Consider the following 23,989-nt stretch of genomic DNA (forward strand, 5'->3'; position numbering starts at 1 on the left):
CAAATCTGGGCGGATTGGTTACAATGTATTGCAACTGTTCTTTACGCACGCCTCCACCCTTCTTCACCAAGACATTTTGCCACTAACTCACAAAACCCATTTCGCAAGAGAGTTTTGTGCACGCTACTCAATCTAGTGGAGATAGGCTAGCAAATTCAAATGATAAAGTCTATATTAATTGTTTAATCATGCACGCTTGGTTCGTAGGGATGTAACTTACAGAAGCTAGCTTAGGATATTGAATAAAGAGCAGAACAGTTTTAAGGCGGGTTAGTGGCGACCTATCGAATATTCCTCCATCCCTCTGGTATAATTATCTATAATGTCTTCGACGAGGTCTATATACTTTTAACTATTTCTTCTAGTGGGTAACATGTCAATAATAGTCGCAATCTCAGAAACCTACCATCGGGCATTTGACTTTCGAATAGCGTGTGAATAACAACCACTTCTGAGCCCATTTTGAGAAAAACTGCGGTGTTATATTTCTCGAAACTTATAGTTATTGATGGCTACAGATCAGATTTTGAAAGGAATGGCACCAGATAGCCATATGGGCCACTTAGCTCGCGACATCATATAGCCGATGCGGGGGCTCACCTCCGTTTGCCAGGTCGTTGCCCGCGGCTACTTCAATTTTGGAGTAGCCGGGCCAGCTCGCGTGGTTGCTTCCATCAGGACATCACAACCAAACCAAAGTCTATCGGCATCATAGCCTCAGGCTACGTGATCGATCGGAAAATGACCGAAGGCAGCCCAATCGGTCTAACAATTGTTATTCTAGCTCTCTCCATGGGGATGCGGGGAAACATAACTTACTTAAACCTCGACCTTAGCTGAATTTAATACAATTAACTGCACTGAGCTGAACGTCCTTTTTACCAGTGAACACGCCACTCGCTTGTAGCAAGACTTTTAACAGGCACAATTTAAGATCAGTCGGAAATCAGAGGATGGAGAAAGATTTCGATGCAATTGTTGTTGGTGCAGGCTTCGGAGGGATTTATATGAGCAAGAAATTAATCGACCAAGGCCTATCAGTCAAAGTGATAGAGGCAGCCTCCGATGTTGGAGGAACTTGGTATTGGAACCGGTACCCTGGGGCTATGAGCGAGTACGATGAACCATTTCCTCCACAGTTTCCCCGTCGCTGACGAACAATAGCACCGGCTCCCACCTGTATCGCTATTCGTGGGATTTGGATGACCTCCGCCAATACCCATGGGAGCGTACCTATGTGCGTCAGGCGGAAGTATTGGCGTATCTACAGCACGTTGTTACGCGCCATCGACTTCGACAGTACATGGAGTTTGACACGGAAGTCATATCAGCTGACTGGGATGACAGCTCCGACCTGTGGGTGATTCAAACCAGTACAGGTCAAAAGCTAGCAGCCAAATACCTCGTCACTGCAGTCGGCCTTCTTTCTAGACAAAACTTCCCGAACTACCCTGGCATCGGCCAATTTAAAGGCGAGCTCTACCATACTGGATCGTGGCCCAAAACGCATGATTTCAAAGGAAAGCGAGTTGGAGTTATTGGGAGTGGCTCAACTGGCGTGCAGGTCATCACTGCATTGGCGGATGAAGTCAAGCACTTACTGTGCTTCCAAAGAACGCCTCAATACGTTGTGCCATCCGGAGACGTTGTCGCGACGCCGGAATATCGCAAAGAGATCAACGACTCGTACGAAGATATCTGGAAGCAAGCCAAGAACAGCCAATTCGCTTTTGGTTTCGAGGAGAGTAAAAACCCTACGATGAGTGTCAGCAGCGAAGAACGTGAGAAGATTTTTGAGGAGGCATGGCAGCAAGGCAATGGTTTCCGATTTATGTTTGGCACGTTCTGTGACATTTCATACGACGAAGAAGCGAATAAGGAAGCTGCAGACTTTATTAGAAGGAAAATACGTGCCACAGTCAGAGATCCGGTAAAGGCGAGCAAATTAATACCTACCGACTACTATGCAAGACGACCCCTATGCGACACAGGCTACTATCAGAAATTTAACCGGGACAATGTCGACATCGTGGACATTAAAGAAGTGCCTATAACTCATTTCACAGAGAAAGGGATTGTAACCAGTGATGGCACTGAGCATGAACTGGATGTGGTAATATGCGCAACAGGGTTTGAAGCCGTTGATGGCAACTACACCCGCATTCCAATCAGGGGTCGCAAAGGGGTGACACTCAAGGAGCGGTGGGCAGGAGGTCCAAGCTCATATCTAGGTGTTTCGGTTCCCGACTACCCCAATCTCTTCATGATATTAGGTCCGAACGGACCGTTCACCAATCTACCACCGACCATTGAAACACAGGTGGAATTTATCTCTGATCTGATTTCACATGCGAATAATCAAGCTCCAGCTCTCATTAACGGAACCAAAAGACCCGTGGTGGAGGCAACAGTTGAAGCGGAAGAGAAATGGACTGACCTTTGCGACAAAATGAGTGCAAATAGCCTCTTTCGGAAGGGTGATTCATGGATCTTTGGTGCCAATGTACCAGGTAAAAAACACTCGGTTCTTTTCTACTTTGGAGGTTTAGGAAACTACCGCATGGTTCTTGATGATGTGATCAGAGCAGGATACAAGGGCTTTTTGGGTTACTAGACTGCCATATGATTTCTTACAGCGCTCGAAGATTGCTGATTGCCCTACCCTGAATTCTTCTGTGTAACAAGCGTATTTGTTAACATTTCTCTAAATGAACAATTCAATCAGTATTCTCTCCGAAAACATTTTATTTATGCTCAAATGCGCCTTGTAAGTCGTTGATTTCTCCAGGAGCGTCAATTAGACTTGGATGGTTTGCAGAGAGGTTTGAACATTAAAAACGATACGACTAGAACCATTGTACGTTCGCAACCACCCATAGCTGCAAGCAGATAGTACACAAGCGCATCGAAACCTATTGATGTACCAATCAATTGATTCTTATATTAATCTGGAGGAGGTATTGAATTTGCTCTAATTAGTCTGCCTAGCGCATAGTTTGGCTATCAATAAGATAAATTGTAGGATTTATAATCTCTCAGGTGTCGGACGATTTAATTTATGGGCGCAAAATTAATGGCATGTTGCGAACGCCTATAACCCACATCACTAACTTAAAGTTAAACTCTTCACTGCATTTCGTATAGCCTTGCAGGCTTCTATGATAGAGAAGACCTATAATGTACGCTAAGCTATAATAATGGTTCCTTTCCCGGCTACAACAGCGAAATCTTCTTAAATCCGGCCCCTCTCCAAAAACTTGTTTGGAATCTCGACGTGTTTACTTCTAAGGTATTCGGCTAAATTCTTCCCTAGTACATCATATGTTGAGCTTGAAGATACGCCACGATCCAGATGGTCCTTCAGGAGAAAATGTACCGCTGGAAAAGACATACTTTAGCAAATTTTGCATGTATGAATTGGAGAATAACTTGGCCTTACCTTGAATATGTGGCAACTCAAATCGATCGATGGGTTTACCCTCATAATCATTTTCAAGGAGATTTTTGATTTTTTCTAATGTTAAGATTGATCGAAGCCAGTCCCATTCGTCAGTATTTCGGACGAAGAACCCTACATTAGCATCGGAACCTTTGTCGCCGGAACGTGAATGAACAACATATCCGAGAGGAGCAAGAGTTGTAGGGCCCCAGCTTCCAAATGGCAGAGGATTCTCGGTTTCGTAGCTGGGCTGCTGATAGAGGAAGTCTTCAGTGTCTGTCGGCGGCGGGATTGCAACGGATTTATTGGCGAATGGCATATGGGCCACATGTCTGATGGCGCTTTGCGGGAGTAATGCAACCCAGTACTCATAATATGGCTTTGGTAATGCTTGTCGGTTATCAACAGCGAAAGTCGCGCCTGGATAACTTTCCATGATCACATCGGTACATGGACGTAAAAAGTTCTCTATAGAGAGCGCGGATTCGTCTTTTGATTGTGCAAAGATGCGGAAGTCAACAGTCGCTGAATCTTGACTGGAAGGGTTGGAAGGGCAGCGTCCATTGACTCGGAATTTGAGGGTGTGATAGCTAGATTCGTTCAGGTGATGGCGAATCTGCCGTTCTAGGAGTGCCGCCTTTTCTTCAATGTCAAGGCCGCAGCCGAAGTAATGTACTTCAGCCTGGAAGCCACCTTTGGCAGTGATTCCAACTTTGGTGGTTGGTGGGGCTTTCTTAAAACCAACGTTGGTAACACGGCTATAATTATCACCTGTATCAGTACTATACATCCTTGGAAGCATATTTTAGAGACCTACACCCTGTTTTCACCCGCATGCTCGATCTTGATATTGCTCAGCTCGGCAACAACATCAGAGTTGTAGTAGAACGGGCCTTGGATCTCATAGAGTAGTTGCGCTTTGCAGGTGTCGACGCTTACGATGCCATCGCCTTTCAACTGTTTTGTAACGATGAATGTGCCATCGGCGTCAATTTCAACTACCGGGAATGAAAGGTTGAGAGATTTCCCTGGAAGACTTTTAAATCCCGTGAAGTTGCCTCCTGTAACGTAAGTACTACATTCAATGAAATGACCTGCAACGAAAGCGTGTGCAAGCTGGCTCAGATCTTCCCTGCCCCACTGATAAGTGTAAGCAGCACAAGCAATGGTGGGACAAGCATCTGCAACTCGACCACAAAGCACGATATCAGCTCCCTCTTTGAAAGCCTCGACAATACCCCATGAGCCAAGATAGCACTGTGCATAGATAGGCTCAAAGGCCCAGTCTGAAATGCCTTTGCCTATTCATATAGTTTAGTCTAGCGTTCGATATCCAAAAACTTAGCTTACATACCTGTCGTCAAGCTTTGAAAGGAATCGCCAGATTCTAAGCCCTGTTGTACGAGGTCGGATACCTCATCTCCCTCAACCCAGGCAATTTTGAGTTTAAGGCCTTTCTCTTGAACAATCTTATATAGAGTATCATAGAGTTTCTTTGTATCACTGGCGCCAGCATTAACAGCCACTTTAATTCCCCTTCTCTCTAGATCCGGAAGTGCTGGCGTTATGGACTCCAAGAAGCACTCTTCGAATTCAGCGGATGATGCCGCTCCGCTGACTTTTGCGGCCCCTCTTGTTGTCATATTATATTCAGACATCCAATCGCCGACAATGAATGACACAACTTCTTCTTTTGCAAGAGCAGCAAAGCCATGCCTGCGGTCCGTCACAGAGCCCGAGGCAGATGCAATTCGCAGTATCTTACTAGGAGCGGATGCCATGTTTTCGTCTTTGAAACGTCCCTCTTCTTTTGAGCAAGGCAAAATAGGAAAACTACAATACCAGTTACGGCAAGAGAATTCAGAAATGATGGCTCGGAGGTGTGCAGACAATGCTATTTTTATATCTGCCAAACCTATCAGAATTAGCTAGGAATTTCGGCCAAAGTGGTAAAGCCGTCGGCAGTGAATCCACTATTCTACTCTTCCAATACCCCGCTCTTCCACTCTTCCATGAATTATGGCTATTCGTTGGAGGTTGTGGGCTCCAGGGAATTCGTCACCCGGATAGAACTTGGATAGAATTTAGATGATAACGTACGTCGGTCCTTCCGATTATCGTGTGATGTGCCCTAGGTTTGATGTCCCGCGGGATTTGGTCCGAATGGTGGGTCCTTGACTTCAACCCCACATTCTCCAAGTGAGGGGAAACGGATCTCCAACTTCTTCGTTGTCCCGGCTTGGCTCCTAGCTCACACACCTCGGACAGCCGACTGGCAAATCAGCAACTTCGGAGTTTATGCTACTTGGCATATTACGCTCTAAGGATCATCAAGTTTAATCCCATATACAGTTGGGTATTTCCTCACACAATCAGACAGGAGTTGCTCTCACAGTGCATTATACAGCCGCATCCCCGTCGCGGCCACTAAGCTACCAAAGATCTATCGCATTCCGCAATTTTATTATTTGGAGTCGTCTGCACTGTCGGATTGGAACAATGCCTCCCGAATCTGAACACCGACATCGAACCTCAGCCAATATGCAGCCCCACAGTCAACATGTAAGCCGGGCAAGCCACATATAGCCGAGCAAGGAGCATTAGGGGTTAAGGACGGCTATATAGAAAGAACATCGAGGTTGCCCCACACCCTACCAACCCCACAACGCCTGCATCAAGGGACGAGTTCCCAGCAACATGTGAATCAATCACTCTCACACATACATTGTAAAGATTCGGGAAGTTTAGTGATCTATTATTGATTCCCTCTCCGAGTGTGCAAAATCTGTTTGCTTGCTTCGTCGTTAATATTCACGCCTCCACTCTGTCGTCTCAATTTCTACCATGGCATCCCAAACCGACCTTGCCGCCTTACTAGTGCATGCGTCTGTTCCGGCATTTAAGTGCCCAGTTGGAACGAAAATGCACATTTTGGACCTTGGAACGTTGCAAGCTGACGAGTCATGGTGTGTTTATGAGAGTTAACAAGTCAGGACAATTTACTGAAACAGAAAACCAAGGTTGCTGCGAGGCGCTAATGCTGCCACACTAACTAATAAGAACCCGCAGAACAAATGTCGCGATTTAATCCTTCTCTCAGCGCTTATTGAGTACCCTGGTGTAGGACTCATTCTCTTCGAAACCGGGTGTGCAGAGGATATCGATGTGGTTCGTGAGAAGCTATATTCTGCGGTTCAACTCGCTTCCCATAACTTATTGCTAACACTGGGAGATAGGAATGGGGTCCTCCGTTGACTGATGTGTTTCCTCGCACAGAGTATTCAGAAAAACAGAAACTACCAGCCGCCATTAAAGCTACGGGAAACGATATCAAGGATGTAAAGGCAATCATTATGGGTCATCTCCACCTAGACCATGCTGGTGGTCTAGAACACTTTGTGGGCACTGATGTTCCCATTTACGTCCACGAAGAAGAGTTCAAGCATGCTTGCTGGGCTGTCGCCACTGGCGCTGATTTAGGTGTATACCTTGGACATTATATGCTCCTAGAGAAGTTAAACTGGAGCACCTTCACTGAATCGCAACTTGATCTCTTCCAAGGAATCACACTGCACCATGCTCCAGGGCATACCCCGGGGTTGTGCATTATGCAAGTCAACCTGGAACAGGATGGTACGTTTATCTGGACCACCGACCAGTTCCACATTGTAGAGAACTACGAACTAGGACATCCTCATGGAGGACTAGCTAGGGACCACAACGCATGGTATCGGAGCCTCAACATGATACGCAGGTTGCAGAGGTTGTACAACGCCAAGTTGATTTTTGGGCACGACAAGGTTGTCGCAATGAAGTACATCAAGGAAAAGGAATTCTACATATAGCAGTGTCGAGTAACGCCGCTCAATGGGCCCAGTCCCAGAATGTCTGCCTAAAAAAAAATATACAATAGGAACCACTTAAACCCAAAGACTCACCTGAAGCCTAAATGACCTCTACAAACCCCTTTACGTATAGATTTAGAGTGTTTATGTAGTGCTTCATAGAATTCCTAGTACGATTATTTTGCAACGTTTTCTGGACTTATCGATCTTATGTAACGTACATGTATAGCGAACCGGCCAAAATATCACGACCACCTCACAAGGATTGAGATAAATCTACCACAACACTAGAAATTAATTGAAACTACTCAGAGTACTCTTTCTTAGACGTGTCTACTATAATCTAACAAGTGCGCGCATTATGTCCTGTCTTACTACACTTTCTATAGCGTCGTGCACGCGTTTCTTCCCTTAGCTTCCAACTACTACTCACCCTAATTTCCTACTCTACCTACTGTATAACATCCCTCTCGTCCTATAGCTCCTGCGCTCCTTCTTAACTAATTATTTCTCCTTGCTATAGCTGTGTTTTTTTAGCTCTCCTACGCTTGCTTAGCACTTTATTTGCCTATTATAGGTATTAGTTCTCTGCTTTTAGTAACGTACATGTATAGCAAGCAGCGCATCTAAGCGAGCGGCGCACTTTATTATACTCTACCTATGCAATAGTACATAATTATATACCTATAACGTATTTCACAAGCGAGTGGCCCACACAAGCGAGTGGCCCACGAAAACACCAAAACGCGTCAACTTAACAGAAGTCAATATGACACAACCAACACAAACCCAATCCTCTAATCAGGAGGGTAGAATACTATTGGCTATTAGTGCAATTAAACAAGGCCAGTTTCGTAGTGTTCGAGTAGCTGCAGCATCGTACGATATACCTCGAACGACACTACGTCGACGAATTGAAGGAATGACTTCTAGACGCGACTCTACCCCTAGTTCGCAGAATTTGACTCCGTACGAAGAGTCAGCTCTCGTTCAATATATCCTCGACCTAGATTCACGTGGATTTCCGCCCCGGCCGCAAGCTGTACAAGAAATGGCTGACCTTCTACTCTCCGAACGAGGTGAGAGCCCTGTTGGGAAGAACTGGACTAGCAACTTCATTAAGCGTCGTACGGAAATCAAAGCAAAGTTTAGTCGGAAGTACGATTATAAACGAGCAAAATGTGAAGATCCAAAGATAATTGAAGGGTGGTTCTCCCTCGTACGAAACACAGTTGCAAAATACGGAATCTTAGAGCAGGATATCTATAACTTTGATGAAGCAGGTTTCGCAATGGGAGTTATTGCTACTGCAAAGGTAGTCACAAGCTTAGAAGCAAAGAGCCGTCCGAAGACTATACAGCCAGGGAATAGAGAGTGGGTGTCAATTATCCAAGGTGTCAATTCGTACGGATGGGCACTCCCGCCGTTCATTATTTTTAAGGCGCAGAATCACCTCTCTACTTGGTACGAGGACTCAGAATTACCAGACGATTGGGTGATTACACTAAGTGAGAATGGGTGGACTTCAAATTCAATTGGGTACGAGTGGATTCAACACTTCGATCGATATACAAGCACTCGTACGATCGGAACCTATCGCCTTCTTATTCTCGACGGACATGAGAGCCACCTCTCAGCTCAATTTCAGCACTACTGCACAGAACAGAAGATAATCACCCTCTGTATGCTACCACACTCCTCACACATTCTTCAGCCGCTTGACGTGAGCTGCTTTGCTCCACTAAAGCTTTCGTACGGACGTCAGATTGAAACCTTCGTACGGAACAGGCTCAACCATATTACGAAGCTTGAGTTTCTCTCTGCATTTAAAGAAGCATTCAAAGCTACATTTACAGAACAGAACATTAAGAGCGGATTCCGAGCTACAGGGCTAGTTCCGTACGAGCCACAGAGTGTTCTCTCTTACTTAAATCTACGCTTAAGGACTCCAACCCCTCCGATAGTTAGGAGTGACAATTGGACTTCAAAGACTCCCCAAACTATAAGGGAGCTTAACTTTCAAACAGAGCACATTAAGAACCGCATCGTACGACATCAGAACAGCTCTCCTAGCTCAATTAATGATGCTATTAGCTGCCTTGTTAAAGGGGCAGAAATAATGATGCATTCTGCTGTTCTACTAAAGGCAGAAGTTAAGGCTCTACAAGTAGCAAATGAACAGAAAAAGAGGAAGGAAAGGAAGCGTAAGAGACGTATAATGCAAGGGGGAAGCCTCTCCGTACGAGATGCAGAGGATATACTTCAGAGTGCTGAGGTTGATGCTCAAGTCCGAACGGAGGTGGCAAGTGAGAGTAGTCGGCAGGTGGGCTCTAAAGGCCGACAGAAGCGCTGTGGCCGATGTGAGAAAATAGGACATAATACCCGTACGTGCGAGAGGCGCCAGGAATCAATTACGATCGAATAATGGTTATTATGTAGGGTGGTAGTGTAGTAGTAGGTAGTAATAGTCAATTTTGGTGTTTTTGTGGGCCACTCGCTTGTGTGGGCCACTCGCTTGTGAAATACGTTAATAAAAATCAATTAAAGCTCTTTAGGATCCTCTTTAGGAGAGGTCTCTACTATAATCTAACATGTCTGTACATTATGCTTAGTCCTACTACACTTACTATAGCAACGTGTATAGGTTTCTTCCCTTAGCTTATAGAATTAGGGTAGAATACAAGAGGCTGATAGCGACAGCAATAATGCTAACGATGAAGCACCTGAATAGGGGCTCGCAGAAAGGGGGCTCGTGGAAAGGGATTTACTACTATCAAAAGCTTCATTTTATATACTCTATTCAGCCTCATGCATCCGGATATATACCCTACTCTACCCGTTAGATCGTCGCTGGGTATATACCCTACCCAGATATGTATCCGTCAAACACTGCGACTGGGGCCAACAGGAATAGGGGCTACACCCGAACAGGGGCTTGGCACCACCAGGGCGGCAGTGCCAATTTTACACCTTTTCCGAGTGGCCTAGGCCATTTACCAATGCATACATTAATAGGTGGACTAGGCTATTGGCGAATAGCGTAGACCATTCATGAATGTGATTCATTGGCGACTGGACCAGAACATATAATTGACATTGTTTCATGTTGTAATTAACTATAGTCGTGAATATTTAAATATTCATGATTAACTCGATTTCTTGTGCTAAACCTTGATATGAAGGGTTTAGATGTGATTACAAAACCAATTTACAAAGTATATCGAAATAGGGGACTATAGTCACCCATATCTAGCAGCTCTTGCTCTGAATATTTGGCTCTGATATCGTCGATACTCATGCTGTCACGTTTCTTGTTGATGCGGTTTAAAGTAACTTTGAGGATAACTGCCGAAGCCAGCCCAGTGAGGATAATTGCCAGAGAAAAGCCGTAACCGGTCCAGTAATGCGGGGCTTCCTTCGCTAGGTAAATGTTGGAGCCGATGGCTCCACCCAAATTTCCAATGGATATCTGAATAGCCATGCCAACTGATCGTTTCCATGTTCCTGCAAGATTGTTTGCTGGTGAATTTGGTTAGTGTAGGAGCACCAATTTGGGATTGTTGGGCATTGCTTACCATTCCATGAGATAACGCCACAGATTGTTGGGTATAGTCCCCCGGCTACGACAAAAAGCATGCCATATGTCGCACCAGGCCACCCAGGATGTGGGAGAGCCAAAAGGCCAATATAACCAATTGCTGCAATAATGAATGGGTATATGATGAAGTTTGACCGGTTTTTATACCGATCAGACAGGAAAGCAGCAGAAACGGTGGCAATGAGAGCGAAAGCGTAGACTGGAATCGTTAGAAGTTGTGCATTTGATGCGCTGTAGCCCAATTCCTTAATAACTGATGGAAGAGTGTATATGAATCTATAAAATTGTCAGAATGTTTCCGAAATACAAATAAAAAGCAAAAGAACTATCGCACCCATAAGTACATATTGAATTTCCCCAGTAGATCAGGACTGAAAGATATATTTTCCAGTCCGTCAACGCCGCTATTACGTATCTCATCTGGAATGTCTCCGCAGTTTGCAAACGGCCGCTGCCTCCGCTATCATTTTCGAGCCTCTGAGATAGGAATGTTTTTTCTTCCATGGACAAAAACTTGGCACTGGCAGGTCCATTTGGTAGAAGGAAAGGGCATGCCATGCCAACAATCACAGTGCACAGGCCCTCAAGGATGAGAATCCTGTAAAACGTTAGCATTTAGTTATGGTTAGCAAATTCAAACTTACCATCGCCAACCTGCGAGGTTGCCGACGCCGTCCATCTTCTGTATTGCGAAGGCCAAGAGACCAGAGAAAGCCCCTGCCATAGAACCAGCAGAGAAGAAGATGGCAAGCCTTCCTTGCATCTCATATCTGCGGTACCAGCAGGTGAGAAGGTAAGTCGCGGCAGGGAAAAAGCCAGCCTGGCAACTTGTCAGTTACGCTTGAGGTAGAAGGTATCTATAAATACCTCAGTCACACCAAGAAAGAACCTTGCAGCAAGCAGCCCACTATAATTTTGAACCAGACCCATCAAAGTCATTGTCGTTCCCCAAGCGAGGATAAGTATTGTAAGCCAAAGATTTGGTCGGAGCATTTTGAGCACAATATTGCTAGGAACCTCAAAGGCAGCATAAGGAAAAAAGAATATTGTTAAGCACATATTCCACTGAGCATTGCTCAGCCCCACATCTGTTTGCATGCCTAGAGTTCGTGCATTTCCAACTGGTGTCATGTTAGCTAGAGAAGTTTAGAGCCTGTAGCTTGCATGGAGAGGCGAACCATTGCCTCTATCAAGAAAGGACAAGAGATACAACAAAGTCAAAACTGGAAGGAGCCGCTTGTCCACTTTTCTCAAGATCAATTTGGTTTCAGCTTCGTCGTGAACAATGGGAGGCAGGACATCGCTGCCTCCTTTTTCCTTGTCAACTTGGCCGCATTCGAGACTGTCAACTGCCGTAGATTTTCTTTCATCGTCCATGTTAGCTGTGATAAAGGAAACCGGTAGAGGAGGTGGTTCCAGCGCATGAAATTCTTCTTGCAGAATATCCTTTTGTAATTTTTAAAGGCACTGATTGTCTTTTTATATTCTGATTTCAGACCAGCTGTAGGTCTCTTCAAGTTAGCCAGTAGCATCCCTAGGCCGAGTACGAACCCCGCATTCCCAGTTCCGTGGGAGAAACCTAGCGATCATTATTGGCCGCGGCTACATTACCCCAAAGTGCTACATAATGCGGGGAAACAGGGGAAAGGCGGAGAGAAAAGTGGGTCAAATTACCAACGATATAATTAAGTTACCGACAGTCCAATCACCACTGGAAAGCAGGAGATCAGCACATGGCTGCATCCTACCCTGTGATTACCACAGAGCCGGAGCTACCAGAGGAGTGGTCACGGCAGGATTAGAATCCTGTGCCGATGTAAGTTACTTGAACAAACCTCTAGGATGAGGGTGGTAGTCATGATCAATATTCAGCAGACATCTTGCTTGGTATCGCTCTTAGTTGAGAAGATAATTCCACAAAAACTAGAAGTAACTTAACGTATAGCCACATAAGCGAAGCTACGGAGCTCGCTTTATGGTGCACTTTCATAGTGCCACATTGAATTGTCAATAATGATCGCATCCCCGCTCTCCCGAAGAATTTGGGGTTGTGGAGAAAATCGGTTGTATGAGCATTAAGCTTGCCCCACCTTCTAGGTGATGAAAGCAGGCATGTTCCGAACTTTGCGGGTATAAACGGCTATATGGAATGTCGAGGTTTCCCAGCATTCTGTCAACCCCACAATGTGGACATTGCCATGAACCGCTGGTAAGTTAGTGTTGAACATTGCTTTCAGAGATTAGCAGTCGTGGCTTCCGTTCGAGTTACGGAGCACAATATTATGAACTGCCCTGCGCATCACGTCCAACGAAGCTGCGAGGGGGGCAACGAAGTACATTTCTACCAGTGGTACATTGTGTCGCAATCGAAAAGTGAATTCAAGGCCACAACTATGAAACTATTTGTAGATTGTGTCTTGCGATGTCGCATCTACTGACAACCCGACATTTTGTTTAGTGCGACGGGCAAGATCCCTCATGCTCCAACTGCATGCTTTACAAATAAGAGCCTAAATATAGCAGGCTAAGGGCCGCGCTTGGGAATATTCCACGCTATGCCTATTAGCACGATTGAGAGCATCAATCCACTGAATTACAAGCTTGTGTATGGCAGAGCGGACGGGATGCCCAATTGTCTTGAGTCTATGGTCGTATGTAATTGTTATGCATGTGTCGAGGACTAAATACTGCCATGCTTGCTGTGCTGTGTTGTTATCGGATGGGAGGATGATGGGGGTTGGCGTGAGAGGAAGTGGACTGCGCTTTGTTTCGATGTGGAAAGGGAGGGTGGGAGAGGAGGAGGGAGATGCAGTGGGTTGAAGGGAGGAAAAGGAGGGTAGGGAGGGGTTATATATTAAACCTGCCCCAGCAGAACGCTAATAGAGAAGCGAACAAGACACTAGGATAGGTACATTTGCAGGTTAGTTAGGCGCGTGGTGCTATGTTAGACTAGCGGGGGTAAGTGCGGTTGTAGATTAACCTATGTTTAGCTATAGAAGGAGGGAAGGGGAGTGCTATCATAGTGTTGTTGTCGTTAATACTACTCCTGTAGTCACTAGGCTGTTGTCGTTGTGATATACTCCTATCACCACGCTACTGTCATCATAGTATACTCCTCTCACCACTACCATCTACATACCATCGAGCGAGCTTGCAGTTTCTATAGAACCAAGTGGCTCTAACGAGGAGATTAAGGACTGTCACCGGGTTCAGCCTGTTTTTAGAGTTAGACATCATATTTAATTTTGTCTCTCCGACTCAGCGACGGACTGTGTGGGTTGTATTTATAGAATCCTGATACGTGAAGTTTAGCGGGGGGGAAAGAGATGGTTTTGTCAGCACCCGGTAGCTCGCTGATGAGTGGGTGAAGGGCGGTATGTTTGGTTGGGTTGGATGGGGGTTATATAAAACTCAAGCCGCGCAGAGAATTGACGTAGCAGCGCATCGATGCTGGAACATACAATCCCAAGTGGTTCTGTGGTGACTTCGTGAGGTGCTGTGTTGGACAGAGGGTGATGGGGGATGTGGTGGATAGGGGTTTGTTCGGGTTCAGGGGCTGAAGACGCAGTCACTACTGCTATTGTCTTGAATGGCATCGAACGTGCTCGCTGTTTCTATGAAACGAAGGGGTTGCTAGGAATAGCTTGAGGACCGTTCCCGGGTCCAGTCTTTTTTTTTGGCGCATGTTAGGTGGCTTTGACTGGGCTCCTGGCTATGTGAGGGTGATATATATACCATTTTTCCATGCATAGTTGGGGCTGCTATGTTTATCTCTCATCCCTTACCGAAAGAGGTCGGCGACGGGGAAGAAAGGGAAGAAACATCTCCTCCTCCTTCCCCTTCTTCTCCCTCCAGTAGGCACAAGGGAGAGGTTTAGTTTACAGTAGCTCATCTGCGTAGCCTCGTCGCAATAAGGAACCAGACACCCGAAGTCCGCCCAGCTCGTCTTGTATGTACGCCTTGGCAAACCGAGATGGCGGTGCTAGATCGAACCCATTCTTTTATTTTATTTTAAAAAAAGGCAGACGGTGACGACAATAATTACAAATTCCAGCTGAACTCACCCCCAGCCTCGTCGCAGCCGGTCTCGCACTTGGAATGCAGAGGACAACAGCCCTGACCTCGGTCTTCCCGATAACCATCCCCGTACCAGGATAAAACCAACACGAACCCACCCAAAGGGGTCCAACACATCTTTTAAAACATCGACTTGCATAACCCAACCCAGCGCATCGCCGCGCCACCCCAACCACGCCATAAGTCAACGAATCATATGTTCATATTCTATAGGACACTTCTCGGCCTAGGGGATGTATGCGAATCCGGCCAACAGCACCGAGTCGACTGAACGTCGCCCGCCAGATTACCGCCGGCTAGGACTAATTAGGAGCTCCCCGCACAGGAGCGCTTCAGCAGAAGCACGCATACTCCCGCACGGAAGCGGTCTCGTGTTGCACACCCAGGGGATGTATGCAGCGGCAGGGTGATTGTAGCAGGCATTACTTCCTTTTTGTTGGACTCGATGATCATGGCTGGGGGTCTGAGGGCGTGCAGACACCCCACCATTCCGTCATGGGCTGTCCATCGTGTGGAGGAGCAGGTATAGAAGGGGGCCTTATACCCTGAGATTGACTGCAATGTTAATTGTCTCGTCGAGAACTGCGCGAAGCCTGTGGAGTGTAGATTACCCAGTTCCTACGATTGTCCGATATCCCATCCGTCGATATGGTTAACCCACCTCTATCCGGTACGGGTGGCATCTATCTCGGGAACCAGATCCTCTCTCCCTTCGACCAACCCGGCCCCGTAACTCGTTCTAGGTCTCGGTCGCGCAATGAGACTTTACTCACTGGAACCGACGACAAAACCCCCCATCGTCTACCTTTCAGCTCAATTGATTCAAACTCCTGCGCCTCTAGCTCTAGCACCACCTCCTCGGCCCGCTCCGACACATCCGGTTACAACCAGGGCCGCGAGGGGACACCGATTACGCCCCCATCAGATTATGGTGAGGATGTGAAAGGTCTTGAAGCACCGTCATATGCTGCCGATTCGAGGGGGGTTCCGACATTCTTGTTGCCCCGCAGAGGCTTGATTTGGGATAGCTCTGGCGACTCCAATCGTTCGAGAGAGGTCCCGCGCCCTTCGACGCCGCAGTCTACAGAAGAGGATGAGGATCCATGGTATATTGGATCTACGAGCGCTGTTACCCAAGGACTTGGTTTTGTGGAGAAACACGACGAATCGCCGACCGTACGGAGAGTGAGGACGTTTAATCTCAAGAAGCTAGCCGACGCAGCTAAGGCGGCTAAATCTGCCGAAGCTGCCGAAGCAGCTGAAGAAGCCGGAGAAATTGACGAAGATGAACGCATTGCTGGTATTTCCGAGGCTCTCGGAGCGTTATGTTTAGATAGCGAGAACAACAACACGGAATCCACAGAAGAACCCGAAGGAATCGATGAGGCGGTCCAAGAACCCAAGGAAACCGAGGAAGCCGTAGTCAGTGGCGCTTCCCACGGACCCCAGCCGGAACAGCAACAGCAAACATCCTTTGTCGCGGTAGACTCTTCTTCTTCATCAGGGGAGGATAGGGTGTCCAGCTTTCCTAATTCCGAAACAGCAGTGCTTCCTAGAGAAGTTGACGAGCAATTAGATATTGCTATCACGCTAACTACTAGGTCCCTAATGCCTACTTTGATTCCTAATAACACTATAGAGTTAGCTTTAGACGATGGGCTAGATGCTATAGCTAGCTTAGACGTTAATTAACAGGCTGATCTTAACGAGGGGTTAGGCTCTATGTCCGTTAAGGCTATAACGCTACTGTAGGATCCGTAGAATAGGGAGTCTAGGAGATCCCTAAAAGTAAAAGAGAATGTAGTAGTAAATGAACTAGCGGTAGAGAAAGCAGTAGTGAAAGAAGCAAGAGAGAAGGAAATAGCAGCAAGGAAGGAAGCAAGAGAGAAAGCAGTAGCAGCGAAAAAGGAAGCAAAAGAGAAAGAAGTAGCAGCGAAGAAGGAGGAAAGAGAGAAGGTAGTAGCGGCGAATAAGGAGGAAAGAGAGAAGGTAGCAGTAGCGAAGAAGGAAGCAATAGAGAAAGTAGTAGCAGTAAAGAAGGAAGAAAAGAGAAGGCAGCAGCAGCAAATAAAGAGGAAAGAGAGAATGTAGCAGAGGCGAATAAGGAAGCAAGAGAGAAGGAAACAGCAGCTAATAAGGAAGTAACATTAATTAAAACTACTGCTACAACTGCTATAGGGGTAGATCCTACCTCTACTAGCAAGTCGTTATAGAGTTTGCGAAAGAAGAAAGAAGTAACGTAGAAGGCATTAAGAGCGAATGCTCTTAGTACGCTAGATGTAGAGGAGGGTTCTACTTCTACTAGCGAGACTACATCGTCGTAGAGTTTACAGAAGGGGCAAGAAGCGGAATAGGAGGCACTGACGGTGCTAGCACTAACCTTCTTTGCCTATAATGAGTGAAAACTCACTAGGGGAGAAATACGTGAAAGCATAATGGAGATTGTTAAAAATAACAAAACGAAATCCTAAGATGAGGGCTACTTGTACATCTACAGGTCCCCAAAGTGCCCTAATTATGTTAAGATTAGCAGGACAAAAAAACGCCCCTCGAGCGAATAGACTAATGGGGAAAGTGCAAGCTCCCAATCGCACGCGTACAAGACGACAAGAGTATTTCCTTCTAGCACGCCCGACTGGCCGAGAACCTGATTAAGAAGGAATTGCATAACGTCCGTCGCAAATACACCTGCCACAAGTGCGAGAGGCCAAAACCAAGCCCTCCCCGACAGGGAGAGGAAGCAACTGCGAAGATGGTGGATCACGAAGAATGGTATCAGATTAGCGAGGAGAGGGCGTTGACCATAGTACACAGATGGAGAGACTGTCTTGTAAGCGATAGCCCTTATGATGAGGACAGCAGTTTACGTCCGAGCTAGAAATTAAAGCTTGACCACATCTCAAAACAGATTATAGCAGATGAAGAAAAGTTCGTAGCAGCATTAACTCGGTCATTACAGGCAAAGGAGAAAATACTATACTTCTGTAGGCACAGCGAAAAGAAGGTAAATGACGAGTTGCTGAAGATTCGAGCTTTCATATTGGCCCTCCTAGAGACCGCTAAGATAGGTGTTGACCTATATTGCAGCGTTATTCTGTTCGTCGCAGCCTTTTTTATATGGTCCTGGATGAACGCAAATTATGCCGCTTCCTTTCTCATTTTGAGTATTTCGCGTTGGTTGTATAAATCCTCTTAGAACAATACGACATAACGAATTATATACTTTGTTCACATTGGGTGCGCTCTTAGTCGTAACGAGGGATTTGGACGGGGTTAGTCGCAGTAAAGAAAGCAGCGGCGAAGGAAGCAGCGGCGGAGAAAGTATCGCTCGGCGTTTTGTATGAATTTAGGGTTTTCTACTTGGGTGGCACCAACATCACGGACCACAATCACGTGGTGCTGGTCATGGAGCCATTAATGTTGGGGAAAACGGACATTCCCGTGGGATACGGTGGGTTTTTACACCCAAAATGACGGTTTATCCCCGTGGGACCGTCCAGCTCCTTGGTTGGTTTACGGGTGAACTAGTGGCGCCATACTATTGCCACTGATCCAACACCAGCTGAAGCCCGGAAAGCTCTGCTTGTCAGGGCTTTGGGGGTTCCCCCGAGGTCTACAAATAGCGTACGTAGGCCCGTAGATTAGGTAGTAATTCGTTTGATCTATATACTCTATTTTACTGTATTCTACTGTGAAGCTTCTGCTCCGTTGCCCGAAGGATTTGATTACGGTTGTCGGAGATTATCACACAAAATTGTGTGTGGTTCCCCGTATTCCGGAATTACCTCCAACAATTATTGCATCAGCTCTTCCAGTAACACCCGCAGTTATCTATCTGGATACATACCACGGTAATTTGTTCATCTTTCATTCCAAAGCCCAGTTTACATACTGCCGGACCGTCTTGATAACAAGTAGAGCTTCGCAGCCCTACTTCATGTCGTCATCACTAGAATCTGGGCCCCTTCAGCCCTTAGTAGGCGAAAGACGTGACCATAGGAATTCACATCACCCAGAACAGCAGTCCGCATTTGATAGTTGGCGACGTCTCACCCGAGCCTTGCTCTCTTCTCGATGGGGCCATTACATCGTGCTTTTACTGGTCTCGGTGGATGTCGGCTGCATTTTTGCAGGTGATCTAATTGAACTTCATGTCTGTGAGCTGAAGCTGAAATATCATCACGTTGATCCGGGCTGGGGAGTTGCTCGGAATGTCTTGGATTTGGTTGGCCTAGTTTTTTCGTGTCTGTTCATGGTTGAATTAGTTACGTCGATCATAAGCTTTGGGACTAGGTACGTTTTTCTTCTACTCCTTTATTTTGATAACTACTTCGTTCCATAACTGCCATCCATAAACCATGTCACAGAATCTAAGCACATACCCTAATTTATTTTTCCCATCTTAAATCACTTAGCTTTTGAAGTCCGGCTAGTTCTAACGCTGATAGTTACTTTTTATCCAAATTCCGCATTTTCGATTCTCTAGTGATTCTAGTGGCCTTCATTATTGACGTCTTCCTCCATGGACGCCTAGAGGAACTAGGATCTATCGTCATTGTCCTCCGTCTGTGGCGTGTGTTCCAGATTATCGAAGAATTGAGGTCTGTTGTTGAAGACAACCTAGAAAAATGCGAAAATGAAATATACAGGCTACGACAGGAAAATATCAGTCTGAGGCAGAGGCTGAATCTTTGATTTTGAATCAGGGAGGGAGGGTACGAGGCGGTGGTGAAGCTGCTCGCGGAGCGAGATGACGTTGTGGCCGACTCGAAGAGTAACAGCGGTCAGACGCCGCTGTCGAGGGCGGCGACGAGCGGGCACGAGACGGTTGTGAAGCTGCTTGTCTAGCGGGACCCTTCTAAAGCTAGTCTTAGGTCTGTTAACCCCTCTCCAGCGCATCTGCGAGCAAGGTGTTGACCTACTACCTCCTGTTAGGCTCGTTGTTTTTGTTTTAATTGCAGCCTATTTTATACTAATCTATATAACCCCACTCTGTGCCTTTTTGTTTGTCCTTTTCATGTGTTTATTGCGGTTGTGGATAGAGTGTTAAAACAATAGGATATAGCGAATTATATGTTTTGCCACACATATGCTCTCTCAGATTCAGCCAGCAAATTAGACAGGGGAGAGCTTTTAGAATCCCAATATGATCGGCTCGATCAACACCACGTATTCAGATGGAGGGATTATTTGCGGATGGTTCTTCTCTGGTCCACTCGTGAGTTTTCTCCAACGACAGCCTAGGATGCACTCATCGAAATGGCCTGACATGGGGATGTGGTGAAGATGAGCGACGAATCCCGTCGCTTATCGGGTATGAGGCTGTGAGGGAGGTTTCGTTCGAGTGGGTGGATGTGGATTGGGGAGGAGATTGAGCGCGGGTTGGCGCTAATACTAACGTAAGACCGCCCAAGGGAGCAGATCCGTATCCTTGCAAAGAATGCACAGCATGGAGGTGGTAATATGTTGCAACTATCGCTGATATCTTTAGTCTCAAAACTCTCATTGAGGCTACCGTTGAGCTAGTTGAGCTTCTTTCGCCTTGACCCGGTGGGGGCGGGGTTCGGCAGTTAGTGGAAGGCTTAAATCCATGGCCGGTGAGATCCACCTCAGACCCTAACCTGAGCTGGCTCTCCGGTGGGGCCTGTTCCCCACGACAAACATAGCATCATTTCATTTGCGGGAAAGCCTCGATTTCTCTAAATGGGGTTCTCTAATCTGCTTTGTAAGTAGTATAAAGGGAGGGGGCGGGTTCTTTTGTACTGATTCTTCTCCTAGATGTGCTACTTATCAGAGACTCTTAATATTGATTCACTTGCCTAAAACAATGTTAGACCAAATCTTCTCAATGTACGCCTTTTGCAAAGTTTCCACTATCGCTTTAGTACTTGCTGCTGCATTACCCTGCGCTGCACACCCTCAGAATACCCACTATACCAATCCAATAATACCTGGGTGGCATTCAGACCCAAGTTGTATTTACGTGCGAAAGGAGAGCACATATTTCTGTACAACGTCAACATTTCTCTTATACCCAGGCATCCCAATTTACGCAAGCAAGGACCTCGTGAGCTGGAAATTGGTTAGCAATGTTCTCAATCGTCCCAGTCAGGTACCTGAACTCAACAACGTCGCTTGGCAACAGGGTGGAATGTATGCGGCAACTCTCCGCTATCGTGAAGATAAATTCCACCTCGTTGTTGCTGACTTAGGAGGGGTCGGTTCCAACTATCTTTTCACTTCTTCGGATCCCTACAACGATAAAGCGTGGAATGACCCCGTGAAGTTCGCTCTGGACCCTGGTAGCGACGCTGACCTTTTCTGGGACGACGATGGTACGGCATACATTACCGTGGCTAGGAATGGTCTCATAAACCAATTTGCTTTCGATATGGAGACAGGTGCAATGGGTCCATTAAGTGAACTGTGGAATGGTACTGGAGGAGTTTATCCTGAAGGTCCTCATATGTACAAGAAAGACGGGTATTACTATCTCATGATTGCTGAGGGAGGCACCGAGCAAAACCACACGGAAACAATTGCACGATCTCGAAACCGCCTTGGGCCGTGGGAAGCGTACCCTCGCAATCCACTCCTAACGAATCGCGATACAGACCAATACTTTCAAACTGTAGGCCATGCAGACTTGTTCCAGGATGAAGACTATAACTGGTGGGCTGTTGCATTGAGCACCCGTTCAGGAAAGGAATGGCTGAACTATCCTATGGGTCGAGAAACGGTTCTTGTGCCGGCTACTTGGGGCAAAGGCGAATGGCCTGTCTTACAGCCAGTTCGCGGTACAATGCAAGGTCCACTTCCAAGAGTAAACAAGAATGTTGCTGGGGATGGTGCCTTTGTGAACGAACCCGACAAATTCAACTTTCGGCCGGGCTCCTCCATCCCTAAGCATCTTTCGTTCTGGCGGTTCCCTAATACCTATTCGTATACAGTCTCCCCACGGGGACATCCAAATACGCTTCGTTTAACGCCATCTTCTATGAACATTACTGGTACTGCAGATATTCAGCCCAGCGACCCGATAACTCTAATTATGCGTCGTCAAACTGATACCTTATTTACCTACGGTGTCGATTTCTCATTCGACCCGAAGTTAGAGAATGAGGAGACTGGTGTAACCCTTTTTTTAACCCAACTTCAACATATTGATCTTGGTATAGTCAATCTATCGTCCCCAAATTCTAAGGAGTCATCAATATCACTGCGATTCCGTGTCGAAGGTGTCGGAAATTATGTTGGGCCTGCCATAGAGCCAACGACTGTCCCAGTTCCAAAGGCTTGGCATGGAAAGTCTATCCGATTAGAGATTAAGGCTGTGAATACAACCCACTATTCTTTCTCAGCTGCTCTTTCAGCCAAGCCATCTCAAAGTCAAATAATTGCCTACGCTAAGGCACTACTTGTGAGTGGGGGTACCGGCATTTTCACTGGTAAGTCATTGGTGTTTCGCAATTTATTCTAATTCATATGGAGCTCGGATTGCTAATCTAGTTGTCTTGCTACTAGGTGCGCTTGTCGGCGCTTATGCTACAAGTAATGGAGGCAACGGCACCACAAATAGCTATCTTAGTAATTGGAGATACGAAGGTCAGGGTCAAGAGATTGATTATGATACAATCGTCTCTAGCAATTTCTTTTAGTGAATGTAGTCACTGAATTTCTAGCATATAAAACCGGATAAGATATTTTCCATCTCAAACAACTTCAACTTTCACCAGCCTGTCAAACAAACCGGATAAGAGATTTTCTATCCAAGCAAGGTTGATATCAACGTTTTCCATTCTCCCGCCCTTCGTTATTGTTTCTTACTTCCGACTATGGACAAGGTTGGCATATACAAATACGGGGAAATGACAGGGATACAATGGCCGGTTCATGCGCGATTATGTGCCGATGGCACTGTCAAAGAGGAGATGATGAGCACGGCGACTAGGATGCTAGACACGCGTTCTTGTTTGTTTTCTTCCGAAACTGTTCTTCTTCGGAGGTGTTTCTAGATGTGGAATTGGGATAGCGGGAAGATAAGTTAAATGGACTTGACATCCAGTTTATTTTTTCGTGTCTGGTAGTCCAAAGTCTCAACATGCAGCTTCTCAAATATTTTTTCGTTCTCCTCCCGAGTCTGCTTTCCATCTCTGGTGCAACTGATCTTGACTACACGAAAAGAGATTTTATCTTCAGCGATCCCGAAGTAGCATGCAGCCAACTGGGTTCCTCGCTCGCTATCGAGAATGTAACAGTCAACTTCGCCAACTTCGTCCCAGCAGGAACAAATCTCTCTTTTACGCAAGACTTTAATCTCAGTTCTTGCGGATACCTGAGCGCTGTGGTCACGACTGACATGTGTCGTGTTGCAATGTATGATGCAACCAGTTATCGCAGTGGGATTACACTCGAGGCATGGCTACCTATGAATTGGACGGGCAGGTTTTTGAGTACGGGGAATGGGGCGTTAGTGGATGTCAGTCTAGTTCATCTGCTCTGCGTTCTTATAATACACAAGATGACCCGGAAAATAATCAGACTGAGCTGCAGACACGCAACGGATAGCTGTCGATGCAGTGGCCTTCGGCTATCTGAGCTGGTTGGTATCATCGGATACTTTGCCCGTCGTCTGTGCATGGACTGTCTTGCTCGGTGACTAGGGCCACACTACAAATTGTGGCTGCTCATAGATATACCCAGAACGAGGAGGATCCAGTAGGGTGTGGTAATAATAGTCAAGACGAAAGGTTTTTTTCTATCTGTCTGAAGCAGAAAGGGTGGAAGCTTGATATGGGAATGAGAAATAAAGGGTTAGATTTTGGGTCGGGATTTTATGGACATCACCCATCATAGTGTAGCAATTCACATCCAAGCTAATCTTCGTATCTCCAAGCGTCACCAAGATCAGCCTATAAATCGAAGCTTAAAGATGTCATGGCCGAATCGAACCACAGCAGCACCAGCACCAGCGCCAGCACCAGTCCAGACTGCGGAATGCGTTCTGGGCGGATTGGAAAACACGTCCCG

General features: G+C 46.3%; 6 protein-coding genes across 6 annotated transcripts; 4 read left to right on the forward strand and 2 right to left on the reverse strand.

Annotated features, from left to right (window-relative positions):
- Nucleotides 1-630: 630 nt before the first annotated feature.
- VE01_00844 (uncharacterized protein) lies at nucleotides 631-2,711 on the forward strand. The gene is made up of 2 exons (XM_018270372.2): nucleotides 631-1,114; nucleotides 1,165-2,711. The coding sequence occupies exons 1-2, from the start codon at nucleotides 954-956 to the stop codon at nucleotides 2,612-2,614; spliced, it is 1,611 nt and encodes a 536-aa protein (XP_018134634.1). The 5' UTR covers nucleotides 631-953; the 3' UTR covers nucleotides 2,615-2,711.
- A 471-nt stretch (nucleotides 2,712-3,182) lies between these two features.
- On the reverse strand, nucleotides 3,183-5,579 carry VE01_00845 (uncharacterized protein). Its single transcript, XM_059463307.1, has 4 exons — nucleotides 4,794-5,579; nucleotides 4,257-4,740; nucleotides 3,440-4,197; nucleotides 3,183-3,378 (listed from the first exon to the last, which is right to left on the reverse strand). The coding sequence occupies exons 1-4, from the start codon at nucleotides 5,218-5,220 to the stop codon at nucleotides 3,233-3,235; spliced, it is 1,815 nt and encodes a 604-aa protein (XP_059320071.1). The 5' UTR covers nucleotides 5,221-5,579; the 3' UTR covers nucleotides 3,183-3,232.
- Nucleotides 5,580-6,191: 612 nt separating this feature from the next.
- On the forward strand, nucleotides 6,192-7,352 carry VE01_00846 (uncharacterized protein). Its single transcript, XM_018270374.2, has 3 exons — nucleotides 6,192-6,405; nucleotides 6,460-6,607; nucleotides 6,676-7,352. Exons 1-3 carry the CDS (start codon nucleotides 6,284-6,286, stop codon nucleotides 7,282-7,284), a joined length of 879 nt encoding a protein of 292 aa, XP_018134636.1. The 5' UTR covers nucleotides 6,192-6,283; the 3' UTR covers nucleotides 7,285-7,352.
- A 3,140-nt stretch (nucleotides 7,353-10,492) lies between these two features.
- Nucleotides 10,493-12,259, reverse strand: VE01_00847 (uncharacterized protein; the record flags this gene model as incomplete). The annotated part of the gene is made up of 6 exons (XM_018270375.1): nucleotides 10,493-10,803; nucleotides 10,860-11,158; nucleotides 11,217-11,480; nucleotides 11,527-11,702; nucleotides 11,750-12,003; nucleotides 12,061-12,259. 6 exons carry the CDS (start codon nucleotides 12,257-12,259, stop codon nucleotides 10,493-10,495), a joined length of 1,503 nt encoding a protein of 500 aa, XP_018134635.1.
- Nucleotides 12,260-15,607: 3,348 nt separating this feature from the next.
- VE01_00848 (uncharacterized protein) lies at nucleotides 15,608-16,651 on the forward strand (the record flags this gene model as incomplete). The annotated part of the gene is made up of 1 exon (XM_018270376.1): nucleotides 15,608-16,651. One exon carries the CDS (start codon nucleotides 15,608-15,610, stop codon nucleotides 16,649-16,651), a length of 1,044 nt encoding a protein of 347 aa, XP_018134638.1.
- A 3,683-nt stretch (nucleotides 16,652-20,334) lies between these two features.
- VE01_00849 (uncharacterized protein) lies at nucleotides 20,335-23,820 on the forward strand. Its single transcript, XM_018270377.2, has 4 exons — nucleotides 20,335-20,358; nucleotides 20,451-20,684; nucleotides 20,738-22,407; nucleotides 22,484-23,820. Exons 3-4 carry the CDS (start codon nucleotides 20,787-20,789, stop codon nucleotides 22,615-22,617), a joined length of 1,755 nt encoding a protein of 584 aa, XP_018134637.1. The 5' UTR covers nucleotides 20,335-20,358; nucleotides 20,451-20,684; nucleotides 20,738-20,786; the 3' UTR covers nucleotides 22,618-23,820.
- Nucleotides 23,821-23,989: the final 169 nt, after the last annotated feature.

This window comes from Pseudogymnoascus verrucosus (assembly GCF_001662655.1).
Source record: "Pseudogymnoascus verrucosus strain UAMH 10579 unplaced genomic scaffold scaffold_2, whole genome shotgun sequence".
NCBI classification, from domain to species: domain Eukaryota; kingdom Fungi; phylum Ascomycota; class Leotiomycetes; order Thelebolales; family Thelebolaceae; genus Pseudogymnoascus; species Pseudogymnoascus verrucosus.

Bases quoted from the DNA above. Each gene is read 5' to 3' on its own strand.
- VE01_00844 (XM_018270372.2), top strand. From the start codon at position 954: ATGGAGAAAGATTTCGATGCAATTGTTGTTGGTGCAGGCTTCGGAGGG. The intron at 1,115-1,164 runs GTACGATGAACC...GACGAACAATAG, and splicing joins TACCCTGGGGCTATGAGCGA to CACCGGCTCCCACCTGTATC.
- VE01_00846 (XM_018270374.2), top strand. From the start codon at position 6,284: ATGGCATCCCAAACCGACCTTGCCGCCTTACTAGTGCATGCGTCTGTT. The intron at 6,406-6,459 runs GTGTGTTTATGA...CAGAAAACCAAG, and splicing joins TTGCAAGCTGACGAGTCATG to GTTGCTGCGAGGCGCTAATG. The intron at 6,608-6,675 runs GTTCGTGAGAAG...ACTGGGAGATAG, and splicing joins GTGCAGAGGATATCGATGTG to GAATGGGGTCCTCCGTTGAC.
- VE01_00849 (XM_018270377.2), top strand. From the start codon at position 20,787: ATGTTAGACCAAATCTTCTCAATGTACGCCTTTTGCAAAGTTTCCACT. The intron at 22,408-22,483 runs GTAAGTCATTGG...TCTTGCTACTAG, and splicing joins GGGTACCGGCATTTTCACTG to GTGCGCTTGTCGGCGCTTAT.
- VE01_00845 (XM_059463307.1), bottom strand. From the start codon at position 5,220: ATGGCATCCGCTCCTAGTAAGATACTGCGAATTGCATCTGCCTCGGGC. The intron at 4,741-4,793 runs GTATGTAAGCTA...CTATATGAATAG, and splicing joins CTTTCAAAGCTTGACGACAG to GCAAAGGCATTTCAGACTGG. The intron at 4,198-4,256 runs GTAGGTCTCTAA...TGATAATTATAG, and splicing joins CATGCGGGTGAAAACAGGGT to CCGTGTTACCAACGTTGGTT.